The sequence below is a fragment of the Hyaena hyaena genome, unplaced genomic scaffold (genome assembly GCF_003009895.1).
Source record: "Hyaena hyaena isolate Hyena2069 unplaced genomic scaffold, ASM300989v1 scaffold_1904, whole genome shotgun sequence".
Classification (NCBI taxonomy): domain Eukaryota; kingdom Metazoa; phylum Chordata; class Mammalia; order Carnivora; family Hyaenidae; genus Hyaena; species Hyaena hyaena.
In genome coordinates this window covers 29,523-46,241 of record NW_024082538.1, presented here as the reverse complement: position 1 = coordinate 46,241, position 16,719 = coordinate 29,523, and the positions used below count along the sequence as shown (strand labels likewise).

The window sequence follows — 16,719 nt, the reverse complement described above, 5'->3', positions numbered from 1 at the left end:
AACATCTGGTGTCCCACGCTGGTTTTAAAAAGGTAGTACAAGCTTCCAGGACTATAAGTAAAGGTATACCTATCTTTTCTCACTTTTCAAGTTATTAAGGCTTTTTCAACATTATGAAGAGAAGGGCTTTAAGTCAGTGGGAATCACGATTTATTTTATTTATGACGGAATATGATTTACCCTTGATTACTAGCTATTTAAGTTTAGAATTGAGTTTATAAGACTATTACAAATGCAGAGTTAATCTGTTTATTCAGTAGTGAGTAAAGTGCGTGTACAGAGCCAAGTTTATTCATTCCACAAATATATATTAGGCATCTGTTATGTGCTAGGCATTGTTCTGGATACTGAGTGTGGGGGAAGTATAAAGAGCAGTAAAAAAATCCATTCCCTTATAGACAGCAAAATGTATATATGCATTTGCCCTCTGCCTTAGCAATCTGACTTTTAGTAATCTACTCAAAATTATCTGGTGAAATAAGTAATTTTCATAACTCACAGGGAGTTTTGTAATAGCAGTAGTAAATATAGCATATTGAAAAACTAAAAACACCCCATATGTCTACTAATAAGCCATAATATGCTACACAATGGAGACTGTCTGTTCAACACACTCTCTGTAGCTGGGAAGCAAGTCTTGTCTTGAAGTGGGAACTTATCAGAGTATCCCCATATCTGCCATGGGCAAGTTTGGGTTTCGTTCTAAGGACCTATTAATGTGCTGTTAGAAGGAAGTGGCATGAAACATTGGTGGTTGCAATGTGGACGCTGAACCATATAGGACCAAGGGGACCTATTAGGAGATCAGGGCCTAGGCAAGAAATGCTGTTGGCAAGGAGATGAAGAGAACTGAACAACTCCAGATATACTTTGGAGGAAGAATTGATAAGATTTAGTGCCAGGTCGAGGTAGGAGGTAAGGGGAATATAGGAACAGTTTTGCTGAATGTACGCAATTGTGTAAGGAGGCTAATTCAGCTGCTGCTGATGTAAGTGCTACTTCCCACCATGAGGACATCCCCACAGCCTCTTTGTCCTCTCCGGATCCTGCCTGCCGGTGTGCATCTGGTATGTCAAGGAGGCTACTTTGAGAGTATGGTAGTTCACTTTCAGGACTGCCATATAATTAGCTGGATGTGCTATATAGGCATTATTTATGCTGATCAGATTGGAAATGATTAGTTAGGCAGAAGAATATAGAAAAAAGGGTAGACCTAGAATTGAGTCCTGAAGCCTTTCAGTATTGGGAGGTTTAGGTGAGAAGGAGCTATCACTTTGATAAACGATATTTGAGTATTTTACAGACATCTCGGGTCCAGTGTGTCTAAAACAGACTTCCTCTTCTTCCCTATTTCCTCCCACAGTTAATGGCATTTTCCATCATCACTCCGTCATCGTCAGAGCCTGGAGTCTGGTTCACTTCCAGACTGGTTCACCTGGTCTGTTTCACTCCATATCTTAGTGACCAAGACTTTTCTCATTTTGAAGATTGTAGTAATCGATCTTTTCCTCTCCATCTCACTACCCTTGTCTTGGTTTCTGCCATAATAACTTTTCAGTTGCCTTTCTACAGTAACATCCTATCTCATTTCTCCATTCCCATCTCGCCTCTCTCCAATCTATTTTTTACAGTTGCCAGAGTCATTTTTTTTAATGGAGTATAAACATGTAAGTCTCCACCTATAGTTGCCCGATTTTGCTAAAAAAAATACAGGGCCCCTCATGAAACTTAAGCTTCAAACAAACAATGAATAATTATTAGGGTGAGTATAGCACATGCAATATTTAAGAATTATATATACAGGGGCATCTGGGTGGCTTAGTCGGTTAAGCGTCCGACTTTCGCTTAGGTCATGATCTCACGGTTCATGGGTTCGAGCCCCGCGTCGGGCTCTGTGCTGACTGCCAGCTCAGAGCCTGGAGCCTGTTTCAGAGTCTGTGACTCCCCCTCTCTCTGACCCTCCCCTGCTCATGCTGTCTCTCTCTCTCTCTCCTAGAAATAAATAAAACATTAAAATTAAAAAAAAAAAGAATTATATATACAAAAGTTACTTATTATTTCTTTGAATTTCAGACTAACTGAGTATTCTTGTCTTTTATCTGGAAGTCCTACTCTTGCTTCATAGTCAAAATACATCTGCATGCCTTTCAGGATAAAAGCTAAATGTCCTAACATTGCATTATAAGAGTCAGCATGTTCTCCCCCTTGCATGCTGTATGAAGTGTTTGCAGTGTTCCAAATTTGCTGCACTGCATCACTCCTCTACACCTCTGAGCAAGTACTTAGCTCTTCCTAGCATGCCTCCTCTCTTCTCAGTTCTCTGGTTCATTCATATTGTTAAGACTCACACAGCAACCCCTCTTGGAAGTCATTTCTAACCCCCTCCTCCTCACTCTGTGGACAATAATAAGAACACCAGTTTTTCTTCTGCAGTCTCATAACATTCTTTCCTTAATATTATCATGGAACTTATCATATTATAATTTAATTAATTTTTAACTTATTTTCCTTAGATTGTGAATTCCTTCAGTTTGAGCTAACAGTTGTGTCTTCTAACTCTGTGTCCTTCACACAGAGTGGGCTCTCAATATCTAAATGAGACCAGTGAACGAGTGAATGAGGACATAGGAAAGAACCTGTAAGCATTAGCCACAAAATTGACTGTTGGTGTTTACCCAGCTCCTCCCTATCTTGACTCCTGGTTAAGCCAGCAACCTCCTTTGTATGTCTTCCTCTCTCAACCCTCAAGGAAGCTGCTTAAGAGTAGAAGCCAGGTTTTGTCCTCTGTAACCCCAGGCCCTTGAATTATAGGTGTTCATATATATTTATTGAGTGAAAGAAAGAATGAAAAACAGCTGAATGAATGAACATATCTTGCAGGGCCACAGGTTTATTGTCCCTTACATCAAAGGACAGTACCTCTGCATTAGTTCCTCGGGAAGGTGACCTCCCTCCATAGCTATCACATATTTGATTCTGTAGGGCTGACTGTAAAGCTGGAGCTGTAGACTTCTCTACCTCTCTCCTTCTCAGCTCTTTTCCTTCCCTCCCTCAATCTAGGAGAGAACTCTTTTCTCCCTACAGCAGCTGGCATATAACAGCTCAATACGTGTTAGCAGTCATTCACAGATGGAGCCTCCTCTTTCCTCCGGGCCTCCAGCCTCTGCCATTTTTCTCCCATGCTAGGCCTGAAGAGCCATGGAGACCTGACACTGCTTCTCTCTCAGGGATAATGAAGAGGGCTTCCCGTCTTCTCACATAGAGGAGCAAGGTTTTCTTTGTCTCCCACCAGGGCAGTGCAATTAAATAGGACTAAAATTAAGGGACTCTAATTATTTTTTTTATTAATGTTTAACTGCTGGATTTCTTTTTCAGTTAAGTAATTGTATCTTTATGCTCAAAGGTCTTTTTTTTCATATAAATGAAAGTTCATTCATTTTATTAAAAGAAATACCACCTGCAAACCTATTAATGACTTGGGCTCTGTGATTAGTTCATTCTAGTAACATTTTGAGATGTAATCATTAATATGGCTCAAGCTCAAAGGCAGAAAACTCAATGCCAGAAATTTCTAGCCAGCAAGGAATATAAACAAATCTTGCAATTGTCCTTTCAAATAACAAGAATCATTGAGATCCACTTCTTGCAATTAGAAATGTTTTTTAAAAACGCAGGAGAAAGGTTCAAGAAAGCATGTCAAAACAACAAAACTCAGTCTGCATTTTCATTATTGTAATTGATCAAAGTCTGTTTGCAATAGATTTGAATGTGAATAAATTAAATGTGACATTGATTTGGCAGAGGTACACTAGTGATTGGCAAGAACACACAGCACAGGCAGCTTCTGCTGCAGGAGAACTTGCTTGGTTGTTTCATTTGAATAGATTTCTTAGCAAAGTGGTGTTATCATACTAACCTAAGCTTTGTCATTTATTTACCCTTTTGGTTTCTGATTCCATTCAGCCAAGATCCAATCATTTTTATTACTAATCTAAAATGCCTTTGGTCTCAACACAGAGTACCTTTTGGTGACCTGTGTACTTCGCTGCTTTTTTTTTTTCCTCTTCTCTCTTTTATATATTGTAAAAGGGTGATCTAATAACTTATTATTTCATCCTAGCAGTTCAACTTGTAGAACTAGAAAATGTAGTTTAAATCAAGAATTTGGCAATATTTTCAAGCTTAGGCATTGCTATTGCTTTGTTAGGTCTGAATTATTAATATGTTATAAAAATGATGCTATAAAAAGAATATTCAGCTTAGAACATTTTGAAAAAGTTGTACACTGATTTCCCATTATAATTATGTTGATTGTGGGGAGGGGGATGGGGTATATTTTGGAAGGCTACTTTCTGGATGAGACCATTTTATAGTAACCAATTGTGTATGGTTTGGGGACCTGGAACATACTTTCTGCCAAATTTTCACTTATAATATGTTTACTAAATCTTTTATATTCTTCAAAATATTTTTCTAAGGCTGTCTCAAAAGCAATATGCTCATACTTTTAAAGTTTTAATATTCATTCATCTGAAAAATACTTAGTATGCATAGTTTCAAGTATGGAAAGAAATTAATGGAGCTGTTAAAGTCAAATGTATTTGTATTATGTATAGCACATGTGTGGCAAGAGTTGAAAAAAGGGATTGGGGAGATGTAGTTAGCAATTTAAATATTTTAGAAAATTGTTCTCTTTCTAAGACCAAACCTTTCATTGTATCTTTATCTTATGTGCACTTTGAAAAGCATATGCCTAGATCCTGTAGTTATTACAGTTATATTTACATTAAGCTTTTGCCACAAATATATTTCTAATTTGCAGTTTCAAATTAACACTTTTAAAGACTTTAATTTCCTTTTTTGGTATATAACATGACTTGGTCATTATGAAATAGCCATGATTTTATTCTCACAGAAGACTTAAAAAAAAAATCTAGTGACATGGCCAATTTTATCATTATCTATAAGACTGACTCTTGCATCTTTGCTTGCTCTTGAATGTAACACACCTTTTAACAATGAAGAAATGTTTGATTTACTTTAAACTGTATTTATATTTAATCTTGAGATGGGTTTTGTACTTAAGTTTGAACATAGTTATATATAGTATACTTGGAATTCACAAGTACTTGAAACCAAATGGAGACCATTTATAAATAATAAACTCCAGAGAAGCATGGAACCAGAACATCAAAGAAGAAATAGGTTAGAATATGTATATTTGTATTGTGCCTGCATTTTTTCCTAGCTTGATTCATAGCACTTTTAAAATAAACATTATATTACCCTAATAAAGGACTTCCCATTAGCTCTCTTCCATTTCCAGCTCCATCTGTATGAAAATTATCAAATAATTTTGAAATCTATTACGGAATTTTATATTTTACATACATATCACACATTAGCATCATATATAGATAGAGAGTTTTACTGAAGCACTCCTTGATAGAAGAATTCTCTGTTGAAATAGGGTTAGGGGTTTAGATCTTGAATTATAGTACAAAACCATTATTCACTTTTATTCATACATATGACACAAAAAATAAATTTAAAAACACAAGCAATATTTTTATTATCTTTAATAATAATGGGTAACTTGTAATTTGTATTTACTTTCCCTTGTATACTAGGTATATGTGTAAAAACAGATAATACTCCTAAGATGTTTTTGAATGTATGTTTAGATCTGTATCCACATATTCAATTCCATTTAATAGTATAGACTCCGAATTGTTCCTTTCCACACCTCTGGTCCAAGTGTGGCCCCACAGATGCAGAATGATGTGGATATCTGAAAAATCTTCAAGTAACCTTTTTTAGCTTACTTAGATATTTCTCAGCCCTTCTCTCCCCAGTACTTGTTGAATAATCTAAACTTTCTTGTAGCCAGGATAACTTCATCAAAGATCACTTACGGTCAGCTCTCTCTTCTCTCAGATACTAGAGTGCAGTTGCAGGGTTCAAGTTTACATTGTTAATCTCTCCCAAGACATCATCTCAGAGTCCTCTAGTCCTAGCCTGCCATTTATTTTACCTCTTTTTTATATACAAGATTCAGTTCTGTTACCTAACACTTCCCACAGGTATAACTGTATATTGGAGCTGATTTCTTCACTGTCTTGGAAAATTCACATATGCTAGAATTTGCATAAGAGACTGTATGATTGGAATAGCATTATATCCTGAGTAAGGTTTATGAGTGAGCTGTAAGTTGCCTTTTTAGTAGATCACATTGTCAAGTTTTTGTTTGTGTCTTATTAATTAAAAAGAAACTTTTAGAGTCTTTTAATTATCACACTTAGCAATTTGCAATACTGAGCACAGTAGCCCAGCTAACAAAAAGGTTCTTAAGCAGAGTTTAGCAAAGAAGTGACACTGGAAAGGGCTTGAGCTACATCCTTTCAGGGCTGGAGTTCACATCGCCTAATTAATGAATGGTACTCAGTAAATAACCATTAACTTTGACTATGCTACAAAAACAGGGATGAGCTTTTTAAAGGCATCCAGAGCCTTCCCTTTCTTTTCTTTTCTTTTTTTTTTTTTAGAGATACACATTTTTTTAAATGTTTGTTTATTTTTGAAAGAGAGACAGAGAGTGCAAGCAAGGAATGGTAAGAGAGAGGTTGGGGATAGAGTATCCTAAGTGGACTCTGCACTGACAGCTGGGATGCAGGGCTTGAACTCACGAACTGTGCAATCATGACCTGAGCCGAACTTGGACCCTCAACGAAGTAAGCCACCCAGGCACCCCAAGGCTTTCCTTTAAAAAAAAAAAGGTCTTCTTTCAGTGTAATCATTCACAAACAATGGTAATGCATAATATGCCATAGAAAAATGTATGAATTCAAACATTTAATACATAGTAGTTTTTTACAACTGAATTTGTTTCTTATCCTAGTATCAGGCTCCATAAAAGCTAATTTGCTCTAACTGAACACCCTGCTGACTGTAGAAATGAGGGAAATTGTTACAGAATAGTCATTCATTAACAATATATTTAGAGAAAGTCCTGAAATAACAGACTTTGATATAGCTCATGTTTTCTCTGTTGAGTATGAATTATTTTTCTTCTTCCTTGAGATTAGTTAAAAATTATATCCTTCAGTACCTCATTCCAGGGGACTCTTGGATATGACTTTCTCAGAATGGGGTTGACCTCATGCATGACTTTCTGATTGTCAGCTCCACTGGGCTCAGACTCAGATGGAGGGCCATTGTTGACATACTGCTTCAAATCCCAGCTCAGGGAAGCCTGGACACTGGTATAAGACATGGAAGGCTTGGTGGGCAGAGGCTCTTGGTTGGATGGGAATAGAGAGGGAATGAAGCATTGTCTGCCTCCCACCTAGTAGTGTTAATTTAAGGGCTGCATATTACAACAGTCTCCATGCCTTCAGGCTGTCCTTCTCATCAATGTAGTGGTAACTGGTATCTTTGCAAATCTTGAGATGTTGTTTTGGTGAAGGTACAATCATGATATGCCTCAAAATCCATACTACTAGTTTCCATGGACAGGTTGATGATGCTCCTCATATGCTTAAGGAATTTATAGTGGGTGACATTACATTCCATGGCACCAAGCACCTAGCAGAGTGTCCACAAATCTAGCATTTTGCCATACATTCTGGTCCTCCATTCTGGTCATTTCTGCCACTATTCCTTCCTTTATGTAGATTCACATTTTCATCTTGTATCATTTTCCTTCAATCTGAAGTACTTTCTTTAATGTTTCTTGTAGTAAGAGTTTGTGATAAATTCACCCTTCGCCTGAAAATGTTATTTTGCCTATATTTTGAAGGATATTTTCATTTGATAAAGTATTTTAAATTGGCAACTTTTGTTATCTTTCAGAACATCCATTATTTTATACCCTGTATTCTTTCTGATAAGAACTCAGTAGTATTTATTCTTGTTTCTTCTGTAAATAAATCTTTTTATTCTGTAGCTGATTTTAAGATTTTTCTTTATCATTAGATTTAAAATTTGATTTTGATGTGCTTTGGTTTTGTATTTCTCCTCCTTGTAGTTTTTTGTTTAGTTTTGTTTTGTTTCTTGGATATGTAGATTTGTTTTAATTATTTGGAATATTTTTACTCATTATTTCCTCCCCTTTCTGTCTCTTCTCCGTGACTCCACTTACACATATGTTAGACTGCTTGATCTTGTCCCACAGCTCACTGAGGCTTTAGTTCAGCTTTTAAGTTTTTTTTTTTCTCTCTCTTGCATCATTTTGGATAGTTTCCACTGCCTTGTTTTCAAATTCATTGTTCTTTGCAGTGTCAAATTTGCTGTTGGGCAGGTCCATTACATTTTTCACTTCATATATGTTTCACCTGTATAAGTTCCATTTGGTTCTTTTTAACAGTTTCTATTTTTCACTTTATGTTTACTTTTTTTGTGTGTCTTTGAACAAATTTATAGTGGCTGTAATAAAGTCTTTAATTTACCACCTAATTATCAAGTAATTTAATAATTTCTATCATGTTTGGGTCTGTTTCTGTTGACTGGCTTGATCACACTTTCCTTATTCACTTCTTGATTGGACGATGAGTATTGAAATGGTGTACTGCTTACTGTCTGGGTTTTCTTGTCCTCCTTTTAAAAATGTTGAGTTTTGTTTTGGAGTACTTGAAATTACATTTTAGTCAGCCCAAACTTTTAGAGGCTTATTTTTAAGTTTTATTAGGGTGTATCTAGCAGTAGATCCAAATAGGAGTTTCTGCAATGATGGAAATGTTTTATATCTGCTCCTTCCACTTAAAATGAGTCTAGGGCAGTTGAAGAACTGAATTTTTTATTTTCATTAATTTAAATAACAGTGTGTGGCTAGTGGCTACTGCATTGTCCAGTGCATGTCTAGAGTTACCTCTACTCTGGTGCCAATTTATCCTTACTCCTAGAGTGATCTTTGATATTTCTGAAGTGTTTATATATACCGAATGCCCTGTGTGTTCAATGTTCAGTGAAGCATCTCTGGCTGATTAGAACTTGAATGTCTTTTAGTCTCAGGCAGTCCCCAGCAGTTGTTCAGTTTACAGCTCCCCAGTATTTATTCTTTAGCCAGAAGTTGACCTTCCTAGTCCTCTATTATCTCATCCTATCCTCATTCAGCTTAATACTCAGCTGAACACTCAAGTGGTTCCCTAGGCAGATTTCTAGAACTTTTTCTCTGTATATTCTGGTATTCTGTCTCACAAATGCTGGCTTTCTCCACCTTCATAACCCACATCTCCCTTTTAGCATGACAAGACTACCAAATTCTGCTTGGGTTCCCCCACTCTGTGCAGAAGCCCATAATATGCCTCCAGGCAGAAAGCTGAGGTAATACAGGACTTACCTCATTTATTTCCCTTCTCTCAGCGAGCACCGTACTGTACTACTACTTGTTTAATATCTGAAGACTTTATTATTTTTTGTCTGGCTTTCTAGTTGTTTATGGGAGAAAGACTGTTGTGGTACCAGTTACTTCATCTTGTTCTCAAGCCCATAGACTGTGTTTTACCAACACTTCTATTCTTAGTGGTAATGGTTGCTGCCTTTGTTGGAGGCTGTGGCACATTAAAATGTTGAAGATTTCTCAGGCCGCCTAGGTGGCTCAGTCCGGTTAAGCATCTGACTTCGGCTCAGGTCATGATCTCACTGCTCGTGGGTTCAAGCCCCACATCAGGCTCTGTGCTAACAGCTCAGAACCTGGAGCCTGCTTCGAATTCTGTGTCTCCTTCCCTCTCTGCCCCTCCCCCACTCACACTCTGTGTCTCTCTCAAAAATGAATAAATGTAAAAAAAAGTTTTTTTAATGTTGAATGTTTTTCAACCTACCAAAATCACAAATTCTATTTATTCTTCATAAGAATAGCAACTGATATGGGGATTCTATTTACAAAATTTTCATAACAAATAATTATTCAGTGTTTGTTACAAAATAGTTAAGATTTTAAGTACTTAATTAAACAGGGTGTAAGTATTGAAGAAACTTTCTTTGTACTCTGAGATGAGAAAGAGGGATGAAAATAAATTTGGTGTATTTATGTTTTTAATGAAGTGGAATAAATAATCCACCTGTTGAGCCACTATTTAAAGTCCACTATTTAAAACGTCACCCATGCCCTCTTCTGTTGTCTTACCCTTGCCCAGCAGTCCGTTCTTGCCTAGTCCTTAGAACAGCCCATTGAAGAAGACAGCATTGTTGTCTCCATTTTACACATGAGAAAACTGAGCCACAGAGAGGTTAAGCAACATTGACAGGGTCACATAGCTAGTACATGGCCAAACTGGGATCTGTAAACAGGCAGTCTTGCTTCAGAGCCCATGGCCTTTTTTTTTTTTTTCCAAGTTTTTATTTAAATTCTAGTTAGTTAACATACAGTACAGTATTGGTTTCAGGAGCAGAATTCAGTGATTCATCACTTACAACACCCAGAAGAGCCCATGGTCTTAACCACAAACTTTCAGAATGTCTGTCACTGTGAACAGTATACAGATGGGTATTTGAGGTGTAAATATTTATATATACACGGTCACTTGATTCCCATTTTCAGATAAAGAAACTGAGACTGAAAAAAAACTTATGTGAGCTTTTTGGTGGCCTAGCTAGTAAGAGGTAGTTTGGCACTGAAACTGCCTTTTGGGGTCAGAGAATATGTGGATGGTCATCACAGTGCTATTTTTTAAAATGAAAATATGTAATATTGGAAACAACAGTAGGGGTGCTCATTAAGTAAATTGTGGTACAATGCAAGTGATACAACTGTCTTTTTCTATGTTGAAAAATACTGTCAGGGGGAAAAAACGGCAAATAGGGGCTCCTGGGTGGCTCAGTTAAGCACCCAACTTCAGCTCAGGTCATGATCTCATGGTTTGTGAGTCCGAGCCCCTTGTCAGGCTCTGTGCTGACAGCTCAGAGCCTGGAGCCAGCTTCAGATTCTGTGTCTCCCCCCTCTTTGCCCTCCCATGCTCATGCTCTGTCTCTCTCTGTCTCTCAATAATAAATAAATGTTAAAAAAATTTTTTTTAAGCAGCAAATAAAAGGATATTTGTTTTAAACATACAAACATTTATACGAGGGAAGACCCACTTCCTCTTGGTTTATCTCTATACATTGAAACAAACTTTATCGATGAACATATTGAGATGTAAGGTGGTACTGTTCAAAGGAAATGTAAGGAAAAATGCTTATTTTATGTTAATTTCTGCTCTAAAATTGGCTTTATTAAAAATGATGTTTATCTTTAAGTGCACAAATTCCTATTTTTTTTCTACCTAAGTACTTTCATTTTATCTATTCCAAATATTTACAAAACTAGATTTCCTTTCATACATGATTTATGTTCTGTTTAATTTTTCTGGAAGCTCTTAGGAGGGGTCTGGTAACAATTAGTTTTTTAAAAAAAACTAATTTTAAAAACTTCTTTTAAAAAAAGAAAAAAGACAGAAGTAAATTCTTTCCTAGGAAAAACTATAATCTCCATGTTTTTCAATTCTGAATTTTTAATCTATCTTCTTATGTTAAAATAACTAATATATTCAGATTGGTTTTTTATTTGCCTAGATGTCTTTCTTTATAAGAAAGAAACTGATTTGGTAGAGTAATGGTGAGTAAAGAGAAATTTGAAAACAGAGCTAGAGAAACATCTCTCTGCCCTCAGTTTTCTTCTATGCAGAAGCTGGAGGCTTATCCCAGCTGTAAGACTGCAGCAGGAGAGCTGAGGTAATAAAGCAGACAGGGGCAACTTCAGGCCATGTGACTCATCCTCTTAAACCAAAGCCAAACATGCTGCATACCGATTTCTCAGTAGCGTTTTGCTACCTGTGATTAATAGTGTAAGTTCAACCCTGTCCTGTAGCTTTCATTCTGCTCCAAGAACTTCCCTAAAGACACAGCAGGTCATGGTGGGTACTGAAGAGTATGGTGATATGGAAAAGTATTTTTGGCTGCTTCTGCTATTTGCAGTATCACATTGAGAGAGATTTCCTTCATGATACATGGTCATTTCACCTGAGAATTCAACAGGACGCATAAAAGTCTGACTACTCTCCAATCACATGGGTGGCTCAGTCAGGTAAGCACCCGACTTTGGCTCAGGTCATGATTTTGCAGTTCATGTGTTCGAGCCCCGCGTCAGGCTCTGTGCTGACAGCTCAGAGCCTGGAGCCTGCTTTGGATTCTGTATCTCCGTCTCTCTCTGTCCCTCCCCTGCTCATGCTCTATCAAAAAATAAACATTAAAAAAATTATTTTAAAAAAAAGGCTGACTACTCTTACCCTTGTTCATAGTAGCTGCCCCTAAACTCCGTTATTGTGGTTATTAAACTACTCATGGGAAATGGGTCTATATGGTAGAAATTACAAGAATTTTTATATTCTTTCCTAGACATGTTTGCCTTGAAGAAGTTTAATTATACTTCTTTGTGCCTAAAGTTAAACTATACCCCCTCAACCCTTATTTTTCCTTTAAATTGTAACTTTTAATTCTAGTTAACATACAGTGCAATATTCATTTCAGAAGTAGAATTCAGTGATTCATCACTTACGTACAACACCCAGTGCTCATCACAAGTGCCCTCATTAATACCCATCACCCATCTAGCCCATCCCCCACCCTCCTCCCTCCATCAGCCCTCAGTTTGTTCCCTGTCTTTAAGAGTCTCTTATGGTTGTTTCTATTTCTTTCACCCTCCTACATGCCCATCTTTTTTGTTTCTTAAATTCCACCTATGAGTGAAATCATTTGGTATTTTGTCTTTCTCTATTTCACTTAGCATAATACATTCTAGCTCCATCTACATCACATATTCTTTATCCATTCATCAGTCAATGGATGCTGCCACAATCTTGGTGCATGTACACCTTTGAATCTGTATTAATGTATCCTTAGGGTAAATACCTAGTATTGCAATTACTGTATCCTAGGGTAGTTCTATCTTTAACTTTTTCAGGGAATTCCATACGGTTTCCCAGAGTAGCTGCACCAGTTTGCATTCCCACCAACAATGCAAAAGGTTTACCCTTTCTCTGCATCCTCACCAACACTGTTTGTGTCATTAATTTTAGCCATTCTGACAGGTGTGAGTTGGTATCTCATTGTGGTTTTGACTTGTATTTCCCTGATGATGAGTGATGTTGAGCATCTTTTCATGTGTCTGTTGACCATCTGGATGTTTTGTTTGGAAAAATGTCTATTCGTGTCTTCTGCCCATTTCTTAACTGGAGTATTTGTTTTGGAGGTGTTGAGTTTGATATGTTCTTATAGATTTTGGATACTAACACATTATCAGATAAGGTCATTTACAAATATCTTCTCCCATTCCATAGGCTGCCTTTTAGTTTTGCTGATTGTTTCCTTCATTGTGCAGATGCTTCTTATCTTGATGAAGTCCCAATAGTTCAGTTTTGCTTTTGATTCCTTTGCTTTCAGAGACATGTCTAGTAAGAAATTGCTTCAACTGAGGTCAAAGAGGCTGTTGCCTTTTTTATCCTCTGGGATTTTCATGGTTTCCTGTCCCTCATTTTAATTATCAGTGCTTACCTTTTTAAAAAAGACTATTACTACTTGAAATTTACTTTGGAAACAGGAAGGTTGTATGATACATTTGGATACCCAGTTAATTGCTTCTAGGTGTCATTTTTCAAAGTGTTGAAATTAAAACACATAACTTGGAAGAACTTGTTTTTCTAAGTGTTGACAAATATTAGTTACAATAACATTCAGTTTTTTTCATACATAATATATATGTTAAGGAAAAATTTTTAAAATACAGATAAGCAAAAAGAACATTTAAAAATATTACCCATTCGACAATAACTATTAAGACAGGAAGAGAAGGAATCAGTAAAGATAAAAGATGTAATGACTTTATTTCATCTGTTTTTAAGACACACATCTTTTCAAATTTTAACATCTCTGAAATGAGGATATGTAGAGTTTGCCCTTTTTAGTGAGACATGTAACAGTGATGCCTCTTAAATCTGAAATTTGATGTTTCCACTGTAGTCAATGAAATACAGTAATTTGGGAGTATAGACTTTTCCAGGTAGAATAGCAACTCTTAGGGACTGAACTGCATTGCACAAATAGCTTGCAGTGATCCAAGGAAGAATTTCTAATACGAGAGTGCTTCTCTGCCACTGGTGTCTAGGGCATGCTAAACTCTGATTCCATCCTTATCCTCCTCCTCGCTGCCACACCATCCTAGAACTGAAAAGGATACAGATGGGATTTGGGTCTGGCACTTGAGGGGGTGGCAGTACCATCTATGCTTTAATTCTCACAGAAAAGTAGATTGGTAGGAGCATCTTTCTGAGACCATCGTCACCTTCACTTCATCTCCAGCAGAAAGTACAGTCACTGATCAGTTGTGAGCCAGCATATAGCTGCTAAGCTTAAGATCTTCAAGATAGTGACTTACGCTCTTGTGTGGTATTTCATGTTAAGTAGTTTGTTTCACTTTTCGGGTAGTAAATATTTTTATTTTGTGGTCCTCACACCTTATTATGGTATACGACGGCAGAGCTGTTTAATTCATAGAACACTGGTATATTATCAGATAGTTTTTTTTCAACTTGTCCTGTGCATATCTATATATTATTTAAATGCAAAAGCAAGTATCATATATGTACATTTTTATTGGCTTTTTTGATTTTCATAAAACCTATAGTTTGGGCTTTCTTCTAATTAGAAATTTACTAATTTCTTTCATTTATATATACATGCAGGAAATCCTAAAGAATGAAAAAAATAGAGAAGTCGTTAAAATGAAAAGCCAAGATCTTTATGAAGAGGAAAATCTCCTTTGCAAAGGGAACAAGGAAGAACTTTTGGCTCCACCAGTTCAGACTCAGATCAAAGGCCATGCCTCTGCTTCATACTTTGGAAAGGAAGAACCCTCAGTGGCTCCCACCAGCACTGGTAAAACCTTTCAACCAGGATCCTGGATGCCACAAGGCGTCAAGAACCCCGATCAATGAATGCACTGTGGTAATAAATACTTCATTTGTATGTAACTTTTAACAATAAAAGAAGTAAAGATTAGTTTGTTATTTTCTGACTGTACAATAGTTCTCTATTCCATTAAGCACATGAATGCATTTTAAGTATGCATAAGAAATGTTAGGTTATGAACTATAGAAACCTAACTTTTTTTTCTTTAAGATTTTTAAGTAATCTCTCTACCCAAAGTGGAGCTCAAACTTAAAACCCTGAGATTAAGAGTTGCACGCTCTACTGACTGAGCCAGGTGCCCTGAAACCTTCTTTTAGACTTAACTCCTTCATTTGCTTTAATCATCATTCTATTTATTAAATTGTCTATGTTTTCCCTCTTAGTATTGCTCCCTTCAGAAGGATCCTGTAGCTGTAAATGCTCAGTATATTTTGGATCCTTATGATCATTTAGGAACCCCAGCCACTGTATATCATGATAGAAGTAAGGTAATTAGTGAACTTTCCTAAATTACCCAATTAAAAAAAGTGAGAAGACTGCTTGTAAGATTCTAAAGGATTAATCAAAAACAAGAACTTGGATAAAACACGTGAAGGCCAAGAAAATTTAGCTGAGAAATGAAGATAAATGGAAAAAAACAAAAAGCCATGAAGACCTTGATGAGTTGATGAGACTAAAACTAGCTATGGCAGAATTAAGGTTAGAGGAGTTTGAAGCGAGGAATTAGGACAAATACAAACAGGCAACCTATCACAAAAGTCTTAAACAGGAATGGTACAACTAGAGTTCTGTGAGATTAAAAATTATCTTAAGAAAATGAAAAATAGTAGAGGGTGCTGATTGATTCCAGTGGCAGTAGGGATTCTAGTGGCTTGTATATTTAAGAATAATGTAGACAAGGTGATATTAAGACATTCATTATCATACAGAAGTATTTTTAATGTTTATTTGAGAAAAAGAGAGACACAGAAAATCAGTGGGAAATGGGCAGAGAGGACAGAGAAAATCCCAAGCAGGCTCTGCCCTGCCCTGGGGCTCCGTCCTGTGAACCATGAGATCATGACCTGAGCCACAACCAAGGGACAGATGCTTAACATATTGAGCCACACAGGCTCATATATACCTTTTATTATACAAAAATATTTTTGAAGGGTCATGTTTTCTGAAGTGCACAAACAAGTTTTTGCTGCTAATATAGAGTTCTTCTGTGTATGGCATTATAATAGGTGCTCAAAAAATAAGTACCATATAAGTCATTCAAATTTTAATGCTCCTAAAAACACATAGGTTAACGTTTTTACTTAATAGAAGGTAAAAAAAAAAAAATTAATTGCTTAAGAAATAAGTTACAGAAAAATACTTTATAAAATGTAATATTAAAACAAATAATCAAATGTAATTATGACACACTTACTGAATAAGAAACAAGCTCCTTGGTGATAATACTAACATTCCAGCAACCCTGTTAATATAAGGTTAACCATTCTGTCTCTATATCATTACAAAGTAATGCTACATTTTTATCATAGAGGCAAAAAAGGAACTAGTCACCAGGCAGTATAAAAAGAGGTAAAATTTATACTACAATTGATTGTAATTAAAATGTTCTTAAGTCCTGGGTTACAAGAAAAAGTGCAGATTTTCTAACATGCTAGAATATTTCTACTGCCAAATTCCTATTAGCTTATTAAATGTATTCCATACATGTCTTTTTACAAATGCTGCCTTATAATTTGTAAATATCTTAACGTCATGACAAAATTTACATTAGTTTTAATTTGT

The 16,719-nt window shown here is 36.3% G+C and overlaps 1 protein-coding gene across 1 annotated transcript in view; it reads left to right on the top strand.

Annotated features, from left to right (window-relative positions):
- Positions 1-15,036, top strand: part of NDUFAF2 (NADH:ubiquinone oxidoreductase complex assembly factor 2) — an 82,726-nt gene extending 67,690 nt beyond the window's left edge. The window contains exon 4 of the mRNA XM_039225096.1: positions 14,712-15,036. Within this exon, the coding sequence (XP_039081027.1) occupies positions 14,712-14,963 (252 nt within the window). The 3' untranslated portion in view covers positions 14,964-15,036. The remainder of the gene's footprint in view (positions 1-14,711) is intronic.
- The last annotated feature ends 1,683 nt before the right edge of the window (positions 15,037-16,719 follow it).